The 18566-nt window shown below is 39.3% G+C and overlaps 1 protein-coding gene across 27 annotated transcripts in view; it reads right to left on the bottom strand.

Moving 5' to 3' along the window:
• Positions 1–18566, bottom strand: part of LOC118265761 (F-actin-monooxygenase Mical) — a 92324-nt gene that overhangs the window by 15209 nt on the left and 58549 nt on the right. For 5 of the 27 annotated variants that reach the window (XR_007707003.1, XR_007707000.1, XR_007707001.1 and 2 more), the window contains exons 15-27: positions 17616–17882; positions 17025–17156; positions 16385–16471; positions 15662–15816; positions 15249–15488; positions 13296–13456; positions 12899–13005; positions 8815–11007; positions 7967–7996; positions 5892–6015; positions 3832–4005; positions 3421–3505; positions 1528–2808 (exon numbers count right to left, since the gene is read on the bottom strand). Coding sequence is in view for 12 of the 27 variants with exons in the window: in XM_050704050.1 (XP_050560007.1) it covers positions 3421–3505; positions 3832–4005; positions 5892–6015; positions 7967–7996; positions 8815–11007; positions 12899–13005; positions 13296–13456; positions 15249–15488; positions 15662–15816; positions 16385–16471; positions 17025–17156; positions 17616–17882 (3755 nt within the window). In the remaining 15 variants the exon portion in view is untranslated. Of the gene's footprint in view, positions 1–574; positions 2809–3420; positions 3506–3831; positions 4006–5891; positions 6016–7966; positions 7997–8814; positions 11008–12898; positions 13006–13295; positions 13457–15248; positions 15489–15661; positions 15817–16384; positions 16472–17024; positions 17157–17615; positions 17883–18566 lie in introns of those variants that run through there. The other 22 variants (XR_007707012.1, XM_050704054.1, XM_050704056.1 and 19 more) reach the window with 16 other exon arrangements.

The raw sequence follows: 18566 nt of genomic DNA, 5'->3' as shown, positions 1-18566 counted from the left end.
GTGGAGGACTAAGGGAAAGGCCTTTCCAATTTATTATTGAATGGTTATACATTTTGTGTAAGAGGCAGTTAAACTCTGCTGGTAGAGTATAATGATTCCCAGTTTTATTCTCTCAGTCCGTCAGCTTTTAAATGCCAGAGCAGAAGAGTTAATGCAGACTGTTCAGTATACTATATATGTATCTAATTGAAACTAGCTGCAGTGCGAACATGCTTGTACTACCACTATTATCTACCTATTTTAATAAAGCGTTCAACGGTCAACAAGTGCATGTTGTAACCAAATCTGATTTGATTCATGAAGCAAATACAAAGAAGTGGTGACATAACTGGATTTGTCAGGTCACTTTACAGGGAGTCTGAGGCGTTACAAACCACGCCCCACTATATTTTCTATCCAGCAGTCCCATATATATAATATCCAATACTTTCTGAGCGTTTACAACCTATCTACACTGTTTTACTTATAATATCATTGGGCGGAGCCCATTTGTTTTGTAACAGTGCACAATCACATTATGACATCCCTCTTTTTACTTGCTTCATCTCATTATAATATACTATGTTGCAAACACTTGCGACAGATTCTAAGATAAAACTGTGATGGCGTATTCTAAATTTTTCATATAATTATATCCTCTGTAATTTTCTATAAAACTTATATGATAAATATGACAATACATATATAATACTTAGCTGCAAACGCTTACATATAGAATATGTTAAAAATTATAAATTTGAACCTGCATTACTTAATTTTGTTTAAAAGCTTATTGAAGACGTGAGCATCACACGACGGATTTTGGTACGTGTAAAGGAATATACGGCTTTAATGACAACATTTATCTATTAGTATTTGTATGCAAAGAAGTATTTGCTAACGAAGATCATTTTCGCGTGAAAACCTCTTGTCTGTCGGTATATGAGACACAATAGAAAATACATTGTGTCTTACAGAGATCAGCGTTCCGACATACAATAGGTTACTAAACTACATGACCAATATATCTTGGTCTCCGATTGCCTATTTCTCCTTCACACCTTATAATAGACCTATGGGTCTGCCTATGATTGCCAGCAGAAAACCGAGTTAACGGTAGCTTTGTTTCAGTACACGCGAGAGCAAGCGAGACAGCAATAGTCAATAAACAGCTTTATATATCAACACTACATTTATAAACGCTCATTCAGCATTAATCTCAAGAAACTGTGATGTTTAACAATATCTTACAATAATTTGGAAGCAACAACACCAGGGATATAGCTGTCTTTGTCTTACACGTGCAAAAGGCAACTGTGTGAGCGAGACGCCAATATGAAAGTAGTATATCCCAGCATTATGTACTAAAGAGCGTTTATAAATGTCCTTACTATACCTATAATAAGTCCTTGGCTGTCTAGGTTTACAATAAAAAAATATTTTCATGTACCTAACACATTTGGCGTATCTAGCACACTGTTTGCACCCGCACAGGGCTTTTATACATACATACTCTATCTATATTCATTTTACTAATAAAAAAAAAACTTAATTCCGAGTAATTCAACTAAATGTATATAAAGGGTTAATGTAAAATAAATAGAAAGGAGTATAATGATTTGTGACCTTTTGCCGTTGACGCTCGGCTTTCGACCGTTTTGTTCAAAAAATAAAGCTCAGAATACAGTGGGCGGTAGATCAACCTGCTGCAATCTGTCAGTAGATTCTCGACTTTATATCAAAATAAGAAAGTTGAGAATGTAATGTCAGAAAGGAGTAGGTTAATCTGCTGGCTACTGTATAAATGTCGATACTAGATAGGCCTTTAAGAGGAGCGTCACGATTGATTTTCTTTAATATATTTTCTCCTAAAGTAGAGAAAAGGTTAAAGAAAGATAATGTAATACATATATTACATGATTGCATTTCGGTGTGGTTTATATATACCCGACATGTAACTGTACAGCGATATCATTGGAACTTAAACTACGGAGTTATGGTACGGACACAGGTATGCTTTTCATGAAATAATGCCTTTTATTTATTTTTCTACGCGAATTTTTAAATAAAAATAAAGAAATTGCTCTACCACGTAAGGTTTTTTTAGAATATTCGCAGTAATGATAGTAACTGTATCTGTGGTCAATTTCATTGAGTCTGTCATTAAATATGTGAATGTGATAAAATTATTGTGCCTGCCAAGAAAGTACTAAACTTTTTGTATAAGAATAATACTAACAAATGTCAAAATTTACGTCAATCCCATATAATTCAGATTTGTACTCTCTTTGTAGACAAGCACTAAATGGCATTTGGCTCATAGCACTGAGTAGTAACAAGTACATTACTGGCCCTGTCTTCTAAAAAAACCAAACGCGATAGAACATTTGTATCCAGCACCGCTAAACCACCTAAATGACGTATGCAATAAGGTACAATTTAGCATACCTGTATACTAATATTAAAATAATTTTGTCCCTAACACATCAGCAATGTCCAGACATAATATTTTAGTTTTAAATCAAAAGAGAACTGACAAAATAACGTCGATAGTTTAAAATATATTCCTAAGTCATATAAACTAATGTAGGTACTTTTAATTCCGTGATTCTTGATGATCGAATAATAAATATTTTCAAATGAATACATTAAACTAGAAATTAACATTATTGATACAAAATGTTATGTAATATTCCGTTCATTTGTAATTATGTTTGTTTGTAAACCGTTAATTTCATGTTTAGTGTGTATATGTGATCACAACGTGTTGATGCAAGTGATGTGCTATTGTAGGCTTAGTCGCCCACACTGCCGCCTGCACTTCGCCTCCTGAAATCGACGGTGTCATTTGTTAATACAGAGAATCTAAACATAAATAATCGATGGTACAATTGGCTAGTTGTTGTCAACTTTCTAATCAACTTTAATAGTTTTATTGAAATGTCAAAAACGATACCCATTTTTTCGACATCATAATATCATATTTTCGTCGGAGCATATGCTCTTTTTAATTTTGAAAATTATATCGTTTAATCAACGGATGAAAATATGATTATTGTTGAATATTTCAATGTATTGTAAAGCGAAAATCTTTTATTTTTGCCCGAGGAAACTATCTAATTTATTAGTAAGAAGTTAAGAATGTATATTTACTAAATTATTTGTTGTTAAAGTCGAGTTTTGTTGCAACAACGTTCACAGTATATATTCATTAATTACGATAGGTATGTTGCATATTAGTGACACTACAACAAATCCTTTGTTTCCAAAGTATCACATAACATGATAAGAACTTGTATGTTGAGATACAAACCCTGCTAATACTAAAACTGCAAAAGTTTGTGTGGGGTGAATTTACCCGGGAGCGAAGTCAAAGTTTGACAAAAGCTAGTTAAAAACAATCCAGATTTCTATGATTTGCAAGTATATAACGGAGTATACCTATCGGCCGCCATGAGAGCTTGGTGCGCGTCTCTCTGCGCGGAGACCTGCACTAGTTCTGCCACCGTCGCCGCCTGCTGCTCCGCTGGAACATTTTACACAGTCAATCAATAATATGTTTACACGAAGTTTAAAGTAGTGGATATTACGACTATATAAACTCCGGTATGATTTTAGTTCCTTTGTAACCTTAAAATCACAAATTATTCATTTTGCCAACCTCAAACAGCTATAATTATTACTATAATGAACAAAATGCCAAGCAACGCACAGAACAAACTAGATACCAATGACTGAATGACAGCTAATGATGATACTCACGTCTGTGTCAAAGAGAAACAAGTTACCATCTTCATAAAGGTTTATCGAATAACCAGATACGGCATCTTCATAAAAGTTTATAGGATTTACCAGACAGAGGGCGTGTTAATCGTCGTTCGAGCCTCGCCAGGCGTCGGGCGGCGGGTTCGTCGCGCGGTTCTTCTCGGGCGCGCCGCTGTGCCACAAGGCGGGCCCATCGAGCCTCGAACCACAGCTGCATGGCATCCCGCTCGTCCACATCAGCCGCGCTGCTGCTCGGCCCTGCTGTTAGTGGTTACGATGATGATGGAATGGTGTTACGTGGCTGTAAGGCTGGTTTTTATTGCCAAGCTGTCAGGCACGGATCCAACGAAGTCATTTAATATTATAGTTCAATTAACACCTAAATTCAACTCTGGTCTTTGTTTAGTAGTATGTAGTATCGTAAGTGACCCGGTTGTGGCCACTTTAAGAATTTTGTCGACTTTGAAGCTTTCTTAACTTATAGTTTTTGTTATCACGAACATATTTCTTGTAAAAAGTCATTTAACATGTATTAATCTTGCCGAAGAAAACCCTTTTTTTAAAGAACGTCCAATAGAAAAATAACTGTATAAGAAAGAAAAAAAAAGGGAGTTTGTGCCATTTTTGGCCAGATTCGTGCCATTTGTGGCCACGGTCGTGTGCCAGTTCTGGCCATCAAAAAATACAATAAAAGTAATAAAAATTTATTAATTAAATTGGACATTTTACAAACAATGGTTTTTATTTAGTTTGGAAAATATGAAATATTATTACTTCACTTGAATTTAACTTACAAATAAAGAGATCAACATTTATATGACGTTGGTAAAAGCTGCAAAGTAAACTGACCTCCCCTTTGTGTGAAGGCAATTTATTGCATCTCTGAAAATGAAAAATATGTATTTGTTGATATGTAAAGCCAAGGAAAAAAAACCACGATAAAATAAAGGGGAAGAAGTCGGGTGTCTATGTACATTAGTTTTGGCCAGCCATGTGGCCAAAGATGGAGAAATTCATAATTTTGTCTCCATTAGTGGCCACCTTCTAATAACCGCACTTCAGAAACATATGGCGACAAAATAACTTAAGTTTCACTTAGACAATATATTCTTCATGTAGTATTAACATAAACATCCAAACAATAAGCAAAGATTTAAAAAATAAAAACCAAATCCTCACCCGCTCGCCTTAGCCTTTTTGTTAAGATCTTAACAATTTCACCCTCAACTAAAAATAATGACTTGTTGCATCGAAGTGAAGTTTGACACATCAAAGCTGCCAACGGTATCAGTGTCTACAATATTCAATATTTTAAATACTATACATCACAGAGTAATTTATTTGTCCATGCCTTAGTTATAAATATTTGAAGGTCCAAATGGCCACAAAGGGGTCGGTGGCCACAACCGGGTCACTTGCCCTATTTCAATTAAAGAAGAATCTTAGCCTTCTCAGTTATAAATCAGATAATAAATAATCATTTATGCGGCAGTGTGGTGACGGTTTCAATAAATTGAAGAATTGTTTCCCAAAGTCTAATTGAACAGTATTAGTGATATTTTTAACTAACTCGTGTAAATTATTGTGTATCCCAGTACCCAAACACATCGACTATTTCAAGTGTGATCTCTGGAGAAGTCAACGTCACCGTGGAAGACTGTTACGCTCGCAAAATAGTATACTTTAATGAGCGATTACGAAATTTCAATATATTTATAACCGACTTCAAAAAACGAGATTTGACCGCAATTATTTCGCGATTGACTAAACCGATATTGATGCGGTTTTCAAATAAGTGTTTGTTACACTTATGAGCAAGTTTAAGCATACTAACCGACTTAAAAAGTTGAAAGTCGGGTTTTTAAACGTAGTTGAATGAAAATGATTGTCCCTTTGGATCCGCGCCTGGTCTGAATGAAGACGACACTATATGCAGTTGTCTAAAGGCATTCTAAGTACTCAACTACACGACACAATGCTCAATGCTAACATATAATGCAATGAATCAAACTATGAACGTTTTCAGTGATAGTACACATACTTCATGAGTACGACATTAATGTATTAACTTGTAACAGTTAGTACTCGATGTAACGAAGCGACACTTACATGTAGAGATTATAATTATAAGCTTAGTGTACACCAACCTGTTACTCTATGTGTGGGTCGGTGTTCCACTGGAGGACAGTAGCTGGCTGGGGGTGGGGGAACAGGGGGAGCTTCTTGTAAGGCCCCCGTGGACTTGTGGGCGTTCGACAGTATCTGCGGCTCCTTTAACACAAACACCCCGCGGTCAACACTCAGCCTTATAAATATTAATCGTATAGTGAATTTTGTACTCTATCATCTTTAGTGAAAGTGCTATTCCCTTTCTATTGTTATTACTGAGTTGTAAGTAGAGTATATAGTGTTATGTATAAGTGGAAGTAATGTTTATTTACAGTTTACTGAAGGTACTATTTTCATTGAGTTATTATTACTTCTACATAGGTTAGGTTATGTATACATGTTGTTATGTATATATAATAATATACTCATACTTTTCTTGTAAATTAGTTGTGTAAAATTAAAAGAGTTCATTATTTCTGGAAGTAGAAACCAAAACCTACCTTAACTAACATCGCAAGCCATTTAGATCTTTACTCGAGAAGAAATAAAGACGAAAATAACTTACGAATGTTGTATAACCCGTATAAGAATGCACCGGGAACTTTTTCTATAGAAATTGCGAGAAGCATTGTTGAGACATGCAAGCCTTGCACAACGAGCTTAACATACATTCATGTAACTCTTGCTTTAATGTACTGAACATAGAGACAATATTGCTATTCACGTAAGTAAAAAAAAATAATAATAAATTAATTAGTACTAAAGTAAAACCACTGCAAAATTGGTTGTACTAATGAACAACCAATATAAAATGGGTCGTACTAGAGTACACTCAATAAAAATCACTTGTATTAAATAAAATGTTGATATTACATACAAATACATTAAAACCAAGTTACATAGTTACCATGCACATTCATTTACATTAAATACACAAGACTGCTACGTTGAAAATGGGCGAAAACTTAGGGCATGCATACCGATGTGATCAGAACTTATCTACCGCATACTAAGATTGAGTGCTCGCACACGCTAACACGGCTGTGGGCGCGGGCACGCGAGCGGTCGCGGGCGCAGTCACGATATTTCAAACACATGGAATTAAGTTGAACACACGGTGTACGTAGCGTTCGCTGTCGCGATGACGCGCTCGTCGCGCACGCTGGGATATCGAACGCATGAAGATATATTATGCTTGTGTTCCCGTCTAACTAGTGGTAAAGCGCATATAAATAAGCGCAATACGCATTAGCGGTTAATCGCGCGGCTATCCGCCTCTATTTTCATCTAATCTTTTTTGTATAGCATTTATATCAAAATTATTTATTTTAACAAACGTGAAAGAAATGTTAATCTACTAAAATATTAGTATTATGTCGAAAGATTATCAACATTTTGTTAAGAACACATTTCTTAGCATAAATTGAAAAGGTTCTTATCGTTTGTAATTGATCACTTCAAGTTTGAACACTAACTCGCACATGACACTTTGCATTAGCTTATTTACCCAAAATTACTCAATCTTATACCTAAAAACAATCTGATCAAAACGGCAACATGCTGTATGGCGCAAAATAAAAAACAAATAGTGACAGTTGAAGCGTAAGACATTCATGTAACAGACAAATGCAGAACGAAATGATGACGTTGGATCAAAGTGACACTTCATCACAAAAATATCTCCCTATAAATTAGGTCAAAATGGCATCCCCGTCAAACAAAATTACATTCAATATTACAATGAGAGCTAATGTTTTTTCCTTGCCAGATATCGCCCACATAGCTAGAGGTCCTGTTAGAGAATTAGCCTAGTATCAAACCATTAGACAACTACAATGATTGGGCAGACACACCTCACGCTACAGCTTCGCTAGCGAGCAAAAAAACGGCAGCTCTCACTGTATATATGACCCTCAAAAAAAACAATAAGATTCTGATATTCCCATAAAATACACAGATATAAATATATCATTGGACACAAACCCTGACCGACAAACGGGACATGCATTACATCGAGATCCAACGCCACATATAAGGCGGGCGCACATTCACGACAAGTCGGTGCGACAGACTGTAGCATGCGACTCACGACACTGTATTGTAATTTGCTTACGTGCCACTGGAGATCCGGATCCGAGTACGACTGAAAATTCAACTGGTGTTAGTCTACTCAGGTGTCCGACTGCGTCGAAATTTTGATATTATTATTATAATGTGTGCTGGACTGTAGTTAGAAGGGCGGTAGCATTATCAATGACTATAATCAAGACTCGATACAACGCATTACGTCTTAGTGCAGGATAAGTCTCCCCTCTAACTAGAATCCATCACAAAAATCAATGTGCCCAAAACAAGTTATTTCCATTTCCGTGTCTCTGTTACATTTCCAAATCGTGGACACCCTTACTAAAGGTTACTCCCAACCCCGGACAATATGGCTACTTTATTTTATACAATATTCACATTTCTACTGACGCTAGTTTGTAGACTAATTAATCAATTTAATGGTATGGTTCTTGGCAGTCAAGATTTCTTGTTGTACGAAAAAGTTAGTAGAATTACAATCGTTAGTAATATTTTCACATAATAAACATAAGAATTGTTTCCAAATTTTTATCGTACAAGTAAAAATCATCACTATGTGGGTGACGTTAATTTGAGAATTCATTGCTTGTTTGAGAAAATGATGTACTTTGACTGTGGTGTCAAAGTTATACACATTGTTCAAAATGCAGTCTCACATGGCATGGGTTCGCATAATGGAAACTATGCATGTTCTGGTTTATGCAATGTTCTGATAGAAAAAAATGTGAATATATGCTGTCGGAAACAGCCATGGCCAGTGTTTGATGTTATTTTAGGAGATGTAATTGTTTTATAGGACATCAATCAGTGACCATGGGCACATACAGAGCTAACATTCTCTAATATGGAAGGAGTAATAATGCTGTATGTGCCTACCTTGTGTCGAGGTCCCAGCCTCCGGTTCAGGTAATTGGAAATGCTTTTCATGATGCTCTTGCTACGCCTCTCGCGAGCTAGCTCGGGGTCTGAGAAGGAAGACGTTACGGGCAAAGGCATGAGGGGAGGCGCAGGGCGGGGCGGAGGCGGCGTGGGCGGGGCCGGCAGTATCGGCGGGGGCGGGACGGGCGGCGGCACCGCGGCCGGCGACGCTCGCGATCGCTTCACCGACTTGCGGCTGGCCTTAGGCACGCTCCCTAGCCTCTCCAGCACCAATCTCCTCACAACCTCTGTCTGCTCCTCGCGTTCCCTCTTAATCTCCTGTACCTTGTCCGTGGTGTCGCGGGCCGGCACGGGGCTCACTGGCGACAGCGAGCCCGAGCTCAGGTTGATTGACACAGACAGCTCGAAGCTCCGCGTGGGCGAGTCCGTGCTCCGCGACGTGGACCTGTTGAACGTCTCGCTGGCCGACCGGCAGATGGCGGGCGAGTACAGCCGGATGGTGCACGGCCCGGAGAACGGAATGCTCATCGGGAGCTTCGCCTTGGGAGTGTCAGGTACCAGCGGCGGAGACACCTCGGACTGCTCCGTCTCGCCTACTTTGTCTTTCTCTAATGGCGGCGATATTTCTGATAAACTTAATGTTTCTATTTTATTTTCTATCTTCGGTTCTGAACTATTATCTACTTGTACACTCTCACTCTTGAAAATACTGTCACTTCTCTGCATGCTCATCGTATCAGTCTTCAATAAGCTGTCAGTTTTCAGTAAACTGTCAGTTTTTTGCAAGCTGTCAGTTTTATGTAAGCTATCACTTTTATGTATACTCTCACTCTTCTGCAAGCTGTCGCTATTGGACTTCTCGCTAACATCATTCTCGACCGACTTCAACAGTTGTGGCGACTTCAAGTCTAAAGGTTCCGTGTCTGCGTCGATATCTTCTATGTCATCCAAATCAATAGGGCATAAGTTCTGTCTGTAGCTGTTTTCTTGGCTGGCTGGCTTGAAAACGGTTTCAGAAAAACTCCTCTCAATAAAATTCATAGAGCGATCGTTTCCCGGCGAATATGTATCGTAGTCGTTGTCAACCAGTTCCATATAACCGTCGTTCCTCGGAGTGACGGGAGTCTCCAGAGAGGGGTCTTGATCCCCTTCGTCAGCAAACTCGAAATGTTCTAAAGCGTTAGAATAGACGACTGCCTCGACAGGGCTGCTCCTCCCACACACGTGGGACGCGACCGCGGCGACGTTCTTCGCATCATGCACCAGTTTAGGACCACTTAGGGTTCTAGGGTTCTTGCTCCTCTTCCTCTCCTCCTTGTCGTCAAAGCCACAGTCGTCTAGCACGGCGCTCTCGGCCGCCCAGTCGGAGAGCTCAGTCTCGGTGAGCGCCAGCGTAGTGGCGTCGCGGCCAGACTCTGAAGACTCGGACTCGGCCGCCGCGACGATGGTGGTGCCGGTCGCGGTGGCTGTGCCAGACGCCTTCTCGTCCTCCGTGCTGTTGTTGATCAACATGAGACTGTCCAGCTGTATCAGCTCCCCGCCCTCGTCGTGCACCTCGAGTCGAGGCACCGACTGGTTGGGCGCAGTCTCCGTGTGGGACGACTCATCTTCGGACAACGAGTCTGAATCCAAATCCGGATCCTTCTCATCCTTTGTGGATTCCTTCCTCCAGTCCTTGATGAGCGGTGCATCTACTTTGGTGAGCAAATCGACTGGTGCATCGGCGACAAGGTTCTTAATGATGTCCGGCATCGGCTGTGACTTCTTATCTTCGGTGGATAGTTGGAAGGTGACTACTGGTTTCTGTGGCTGTGGTTGCTGCGTGGGTGCGGGCGCGGGGTGCAACATTTTCTGGAACTCTGTGATGGTAGATCTAAAGGCTTCGAACTTGGTGTCTATTTGCGAGGTGGAGTCCGACTTCCTGACAGCGGGGGGCGAGGGCTCCCCGAGCAGGTACCGTCGCTTGAGTTCTAGAGCGCGCTTGGTGGCGAGTCCGCCGGCGGAGCGCGTGCGGCTGAGCGGATACTCGTGCGGGGGCGGGGGCGCGGGGGGCGTGGCCTCCGTCACCAATATGGCAGGTGGGGAGGGCGCAGGCGCCACCTCCTCCCTCGCGAATTCGCTGTCCGTCGACACCTCCGTGGCCGAGGATACTTCCTCGTCGCTGGACTCGCTCTCCTCCTCGGATTCCACCTGTGTGCAAGCTCGGTTAGTAGTGTTCGAGTGGAGGCCAGTCAGGCACAGATAGAAGCGAGCGCCCCGAGTGGTGCGTAGAAAGGTGCGCACAAACCACACTAACTTACCGTCCGAGATGGCGGAACACGTGGCGTCACTACCTCTATACATAACTATATACATAGCGACAGTCGCTGAACTGTATCTGACATTCAATAAATAATAATCAACCAATCAAGTCAATTTGAATAATGTTTAAATACTATACCCCAAAGATAATATCAGTCAAACACCTTCCAACGACACAAAATAAGACATAATATATATAAAATAAACTCAAAAACAACAATACAAAACATTATATACACATAATTATGTAATATATAATATATACATACATATACAGCTATAATACACATCTTACAGTTATGAAGCTGATAAACACGATATTAAATGATCAATTAATAAGTAAAAATAAATTAATATATTAATAATACAGAAACAACACAATTAAAAACGCCATCGATTTTTTAAGACCTTACTGTTTTATATTGTCACTTTAATAATATGTTTTAAGCAACTATGGAACCAACGCTTACGTGATATGAATTTACGTACTAAAATACGAAATGTATAACAATAAAACATTACCGTTTCGAACGCCTCCCATTTGTCGAAAAACTATAGAAATAGCTTTGCATTTTCCGCACAATTTTGAATTAAATAATTATCATTAAATTATTATGATTGCAAAATCATAACTATACAATATTAAACATTTCTTTATGAATAATACTTTTACTTATTCTTCTGCATCGATACATCTGTGTCACCGTTCTTAAATTTTGCTTAGAAACTGGTACCTACGTATTATGTTATATTTATTTATTATCGAACTTTAAAAAACAGTTAAGGTTTGACCTGTATGTATGTATATCGACTATTATCTCGCAATTGGCAGGTCTGACTTTGATCCTTAAAAAAAGTAGGTGTAAGTTGGTTTTTAACACATTGAACGCCGTGGCGGTCACCGGTGACCGACGCTAGCGGAGGATTTGACTTCAACAGTTTTCCATTGGCAGTCAAAGATTTAAACATTGTTTATGGAAATTGTTGACTTTCAAGCAGCAAAATAAAACAGTAAGTCGCAGACGGAAGTTAGTGTGGACAAGTACACGCTTACCGCGCCGCTGCCGCCGCCCCTGTTATCTAGCGCAGTGTGATGACATGACGCATGCACTAACGTCACGATGCCTACGTCACTCCTAGGACAGTTCTACAAAGACCTAGGACACGTTTCACGAAGACCTACGAGAGGCCTACGATGACCTATCGTCATGTCTCTCGGTTTGTCATTTGTAAACTATAATGCTAAAAGAGTATTATTGAAAAAGTTTATTCAAATCTAACCCTAGGAAAGTTTACTAGATGTTTTACTCGATTTCTCTTTCTTACTTTTAAGTATTTCTGACGTCGTTTCTTGCAATTACAGTGATAACTCGAATACTATTTGAAGGCTATCGCAAATTTTTCATTAACAATCGTATTTGTGATACAATAAGTGAATTTGTGCAAACTCTGGTAGTAATTTTTCCACCAGTGGAGATTTCTCCACTAACCACGTGAATATTCATCTCCTTAATGTTTTACAGTGGAGTAGAATTATTCAACTAAATTGTTCAATTGCCACGAATATGAGCCTTATACGTGGTCAGAAACTAGTCAGCTTCTCATACTCATACAAGTATATGAATGTTTGAGAAAATATCGTCTAAATACTGTCTAAACTACACAGCAAACAATAAATTGATGTGGGATAATTTAATAGGCATGTATGGGGCGGCGGTGGGTCGGGTTCCGCACCTCCCTACACCGCTAGCCGCGACTAGGCGACGCTGCAGCGCGGTACCTCGCTGCTGTCCGTCGGCGGGCGCGCGTCCGCCGGCACCTCGCGCCGACGAGCCTCGCGCGCCGCTCGCATGCGAGAACAGGACTCGTTGCCTGATGATTCCGCTCCTACATATAAAAAAAATCTTCATTTCTGATCTAATAATGTCACAAACCTGTGTTGAATTTGTCACATTATTATCCTAGAGGCTATAAAACATCACACGATCAATAGGAGCCGAACAGTCGTGAAACTGAACAATAGTAGCAAATCAAAAAATAATGAATGAAGATGGTTACAATAATCAAAGACTTGTGTTAGTTTACGCTGACCTACCAGCCATTTGCAACGAACTTTAAGAACTATAATATCACATAGAATTTCATTAGTAGAATAATATCAAGGAACATGAGCTTACCATCATCCGAGTAGTCATCATAGCCGAAGGAATCGTCGGAGAAGTAGAGCTCCGAGTGCGCAGGTCGCGGCGCGGCGACCTGAGGCTCAGGTGACACAGCCACTCCGTTGTCACTGTCTCCCGCATCTGTGTACTCGTCAGAACTCGACTCCTCCTCGTCACTGCAATATTATGCTCATTTTTATGGCAAACGTACAGACTGATCGCCTGATGGTAAACAATGCGCCGCTCACGGTCATCCGTTACTCGGAAGGAGTTACAAGTGCGTTGTCGGTCTTCTGAGGGTTATCCCTTACCCTTTGGAGATCGGAGATTTAGGAGATATTACAATATGTAAAGCCCAAAAGTTGTCATGGTATGCAATTAAAAACTCTCATTAGTCCATCAGTTAGATAATAAAAAAAAATATAGACACTTATTTTATATTATATTATACTCTAAAAAAAATAAATTTCGAATCAATATACCTTAGCTTTAGCTTCACTGATGTCCATTAGTGATGTCCAGACTGACAGACTATTATTTATTTCTGTATTTGTTAACAATTTAAAAGTACTATTTATGGTTTAATCGGAATAAACGTTCTGACTTTGACCAATATCGTCGAGTATTATAAGAAAAGAAAAAATACGTGCCTAATGTTTTAACATAATCTACCAGACGGGTTCTTAAGGGTCGGCAAAGCGCATGTAATGCCCCAAGTGTTGCAAGCGTTACTTACCATCAGGTGGGCCGAGTGCTTTCTTACCAGTGGTGGTATAAAAAGACGGGCATAAAAGTAAAATTTAGAAGACCACCCTATTACGTTGGAAATAGCATTTTTGAGAGCAAGCGTGGTGATTAATGGCCATTCCTTCTCTATGAAACAGAAGAGCTTGCCTCAGCAGTGGGCACTTAAAGACTGATAATGATGATGTCATGTAGGAGAATGGAATGGGCAATTTTAGGCTAGAGCCCTCTGTATCACACATAAGGTCAACAAAATCATCGAAATTTTTCCATTTTTTTTTATTATAACTTTCGACACATACTAAATTCATTATTATGTTATCGGCTTACTCACGTAACTGTTTGACGAGGAACTCGACTAGTTTTAAACTATCCTAGAGGATCATATTCAGCATTCCACGACACACGACAATGCTGCTCATGAATATGAGCCTCTAGGTTGGCTTGAAACTAGTCCAGTTCCTCGCCAAACAGTTACGTGAGTAAGCCGATAACATAATAATTAATTTTCATTTTTATACATAATACACAAACGATCACTTTGACACGACAACACTTTAAACTAGATGAGGCCAACATTGACCGACTACTATGAGAAAAGAAACCGAAACAAACACACAGACACACAGACGAACACACACACACACAGTCACTTTCAAAGTGCACACAAGTTGAAACAAGTACATCTAAAATTCACTTACATTGTTATAATATCAAACTGAATATAAAATACAGAAAAATGATTGCAATCACTGAACACGTAAAGACTGACAGTTGTTTAAGACTCGGAGCCCAAGAGAAGAAATCGAGCGCTGTGTTGCAATGTGGAAGCGCGCCATCTTTACCAGTAGCCAATAGCAGCCCCGTATTTCTGACCCTTGCGACATACATAACATCATGTTGAAATATCAAGTCTTTAATATAACTTGCATCCAATCTTTGGTTTTAAGAACTTTAGAGTAGGAGATGTTTCACTAGTGTTCTAGTCGACATGTAAATAGATTAAGGGCTTCGTTTAAAATTTGAATTCCATCAAGCACTATGTGTGTGTATGCTATAAGAATTGGAATATCTATCGATTTCAAAACACGCGCATGTAAATACGCATAATCGTAACAACAAGCTAAGCTACACAAACTTCTTTATACTTTATAATTGTCTAAATCTTAACATCTTCCCTTAAAAAACACGAAACAAAATATTCAATAACAAACAATGTCATACCTAAGTCCACCAGCACATGAGGTTTCCGACGCCAAGAAGTTTCTATCAGTCCATTCATCCTCATCGATCTCCCTGGCGCCACTATCAGAGAGCTCCAGGCTGATCCTCTCAGGAGTGGGAGGAGGAGGGTGACTGCGAGCGTTGGCCAGGGCAGTCACTGCGGCCACAGCGTCAGGGACACTCACGCCGGAGTGCCGGAGACAGACTAGCCGGCTACCATAGCGCTCCATCGTGTAGTTACTGGAACAAAATTATTATTAGACTAGCAGAGCCCGCGAACTTTGTTTCACCTTGGATATTTTTGAAAGCAAGAAAAAGTGAGAGAGAGAGAGAGAGAGAGAAAGAAAGAGAAAGAGAAAGAGAAAGAGTGAGAAAAAGAGAGAGAAATATACGTTTAAAGATTCAACACTAACCCAGGTCTGAGCACAGTCTTGCAGACGGCACACCTGAAGCAGGCGCGGTGTAGATGCAGCCCGTCGGCGGTGACTCCCTCGGCCGCGAACACGCGAGTGCCGCACGCCGCGCACTGCATACCCGTGAACGCAGGACCGCGCCAACTCTTCTTCGCCTAACACAAATATAAAGAAAACGTAAACCTTGTGACCGCCCCGATCACAAACAAAAATGTTAGTCAGTAAGAAAACGTCATCTTTAATTACATTTTGTTTATCGTCTATGGCTATAGACGAACGAACAATGAAATGAAATGAAATGATATTTATTTTTGCAAATAGGTTATAAAATAACACTTTTACACGTCAATCTCTTAAATAACTAGATGAGGCCGGCATTTCCTATCGGACTACTCTGAGAAGAAATGCCGAAACAAACTCAGAGGTCATAGTCTCTTTTAAAGTCCAGACAAAATCAATTAAAGATGTCGGAGAACCGTCCAAGTTTATTCTGTAGTGGTCTTTTGAAGAAAGAACCACAGCAGTTTGAGCGGACCATGAATTTGAATCTTAATTTATTATGTTAAGATTCAAATTCAAATTATGTTTCCCAAAACCAGTTTTAGTCAGAAACTATATTTTAAAAACCGCCACATAACATTTCGGACTCCTAGCACGTGTCGTTGTTGAGATTTAGTGAATCTATCGCTTTTATAAGATAGAAGGTAGATATTGTGTACGTACGTCCTCTTTCGATGTTTCTTTCGGCGGAGTCTTCGACATTTCGGCTTCAGGTTGTTTCTTGACGAACTTCGTCGCCAAATTCGCAACCTATAACAAAAAAACATATTTTTTTAAATTTTTGTATCAAATTTCAAATATGTTTTAATAAACCAAAACGAATACATATTATGATAATAATCAAAACTTATTAGTATTTATGAAAAATATGTTATGCATAAAATATGATCGAGTAAGCCATATAGGATTGTAGTATGTAAGTAAGATACATACATATAGGTATGAATATAAGATAGCTATTAATTCTTTCTTTCCTATATACATATTTAATTACGTAGATAGTGCAAGCCACGGGGCTTTAATTTACTCGAGGCAAACATTACAGGTGTGGCGACACATTGACAAGTAACAAGTGACAGATGACAGAAGTCGCACATAGACTATCGACGAACAAATCAACGGATGACGTCACAAATACCCTGCATCGCACATATGAAGTTTACATGCGAAATAACACGGATAGAAAATCCCAACAAACAACAGTTGGGCAGAAAGCCCGCCAGGCTGATCACCTCGCCTGGTCGGAGGATCCTCCTTTTCTTACAATAAAAATCATTAATTCGCTTGATTAGTAGCTACACACCTTCTTAGTACCCTGGTCAGGTCTGCCGGAGTCCTTGAGCTTCTGGTCGAGTTTGTGTAGCGTTTCGTCGATTTCCACCCATTTCTCTTCGTTACCCTCACCTTCCTTCAACTTGCGCTGTCGGCCCAGGAACTGGTAACAAACATATATTTAGTTGATAAACATTTGTAACCAAATTATTAATATATGTAGGTGCACTGTAAAGATTGCTAATGTTAAAATGTTCTGTACAAGTGCTATATTGAGCAATAGCGAGCTTTCTTTTACAGTCAGCGATTGGTATATGATCAGAAGTTAGGACCAATATTTTTCCTATTAATAAAAATTTGGCCCTGTTGCTATTATTTCGTATTGTAGCCATGTATAAAACGGTTTGGAATCACGCTCCAAAAGATACAAGCAACCCAGTTGACTCTATTCTAAAAATTATCCCAAAATCTTCGTCAGTTCTATAGTTTTACTTACAGGCGGTCCTGTCTTTTTAGAATTGCTTACTGGAGACATAATTGTGATACATTTTGTACGCTGATTTAAAGAAATATTATGTATTAAGCATCTCTTTATCACACTTAAAAGGAGTAAAAAACAAACCTGTTCTCGATCCCACTTGGGCACCCGCTCAGCAGTCTTCGGCTCGGGCCGGCCGAGTCTGTTCTCCATGATCTTCCGTTCGATCTCCTTCATGTTCCAGTCATCCCTCTCTATCTTGCCGACAGAACGCATCAAGTCTTTAGGTTTGGACGAGGGACGAGGTGCTGTAGTGTTGGTTGAAGTCCCACTGAGCTCTGCAGCCAGGCGGGCGACCCTGGCACCGCCCCCTGCCGTCCTGCCACCACCGCCGACTATACGACCCTCCTCCTATAGAATAAATTTAAATATGTACACTTTGTAACTGGTTGGTAGGTCAAAATGTGTTAAAAGCCTGTTTCAATGCTCTTTCAAATGTAAGTTCATTAAAAATCTGGAGAATAGTATTTATGTTTTTTGTTTAAAGTTGTAAAGTTTGTCCAGAGCCTGTGAAACTGACCGTAAACAATTTTAGTTAAGTAATAACACAGTAGCATATATTAATAAATTATTTTATTAACAAAAAATAACGGTTTTACAACTAAATATATTGAGAAAAGCTCTACTAGTTTCGAGTTACAGAGAGACGCGGCAACGCCGCGCAGCCTACTAACTAGTAATGACCCCGCGTCTGCGCATGCTGCTCATGATGAAGAATCCCTCTGTGACTCGAAACTAGTAGAGATTTTCTCAATATATTTACGTGAGTAAACCGTTATTTTAAGTTAATTTAGTATGTCACACGATAGTTATTATAAAAATTATTATATCTAGAAATAGATTAATATTACTACCATTATAACAATAACGTATCTAAGTTATACACACTTGAAAGTAATTTTGAAGGACCATGTCTCTGAAACCTGAAGATCATATTATTCTGTTCATTGTATGAAAGTCTTTTCAAATTCCATGGACCAGTGAAGTATTTACAAATTAATTAGTCTTAAGAAAACACATCATAGTTAGTTAAAA

Source organism: Spodoptera frugiperda, chromosome 25 (assembly GCF_023101765.2).
Source record: "Spodoptera frugiperda isolate SF20-4 chromosome 25, AGI-APGP_CSIRO_Sfru_2.0, whole genome shotgun sequence".
Lineage (NCBI taxonomy): Eukaryota > Metazoa > Arthropoda > Insecta > Lepidoptera > Noctuidae > Spodoptera > Spodoptera frugiperda.
Note: the sequence above shows the minus strand (reverse complement) of the source record. Positions and strands in the feature narration are given on the sequence as shown.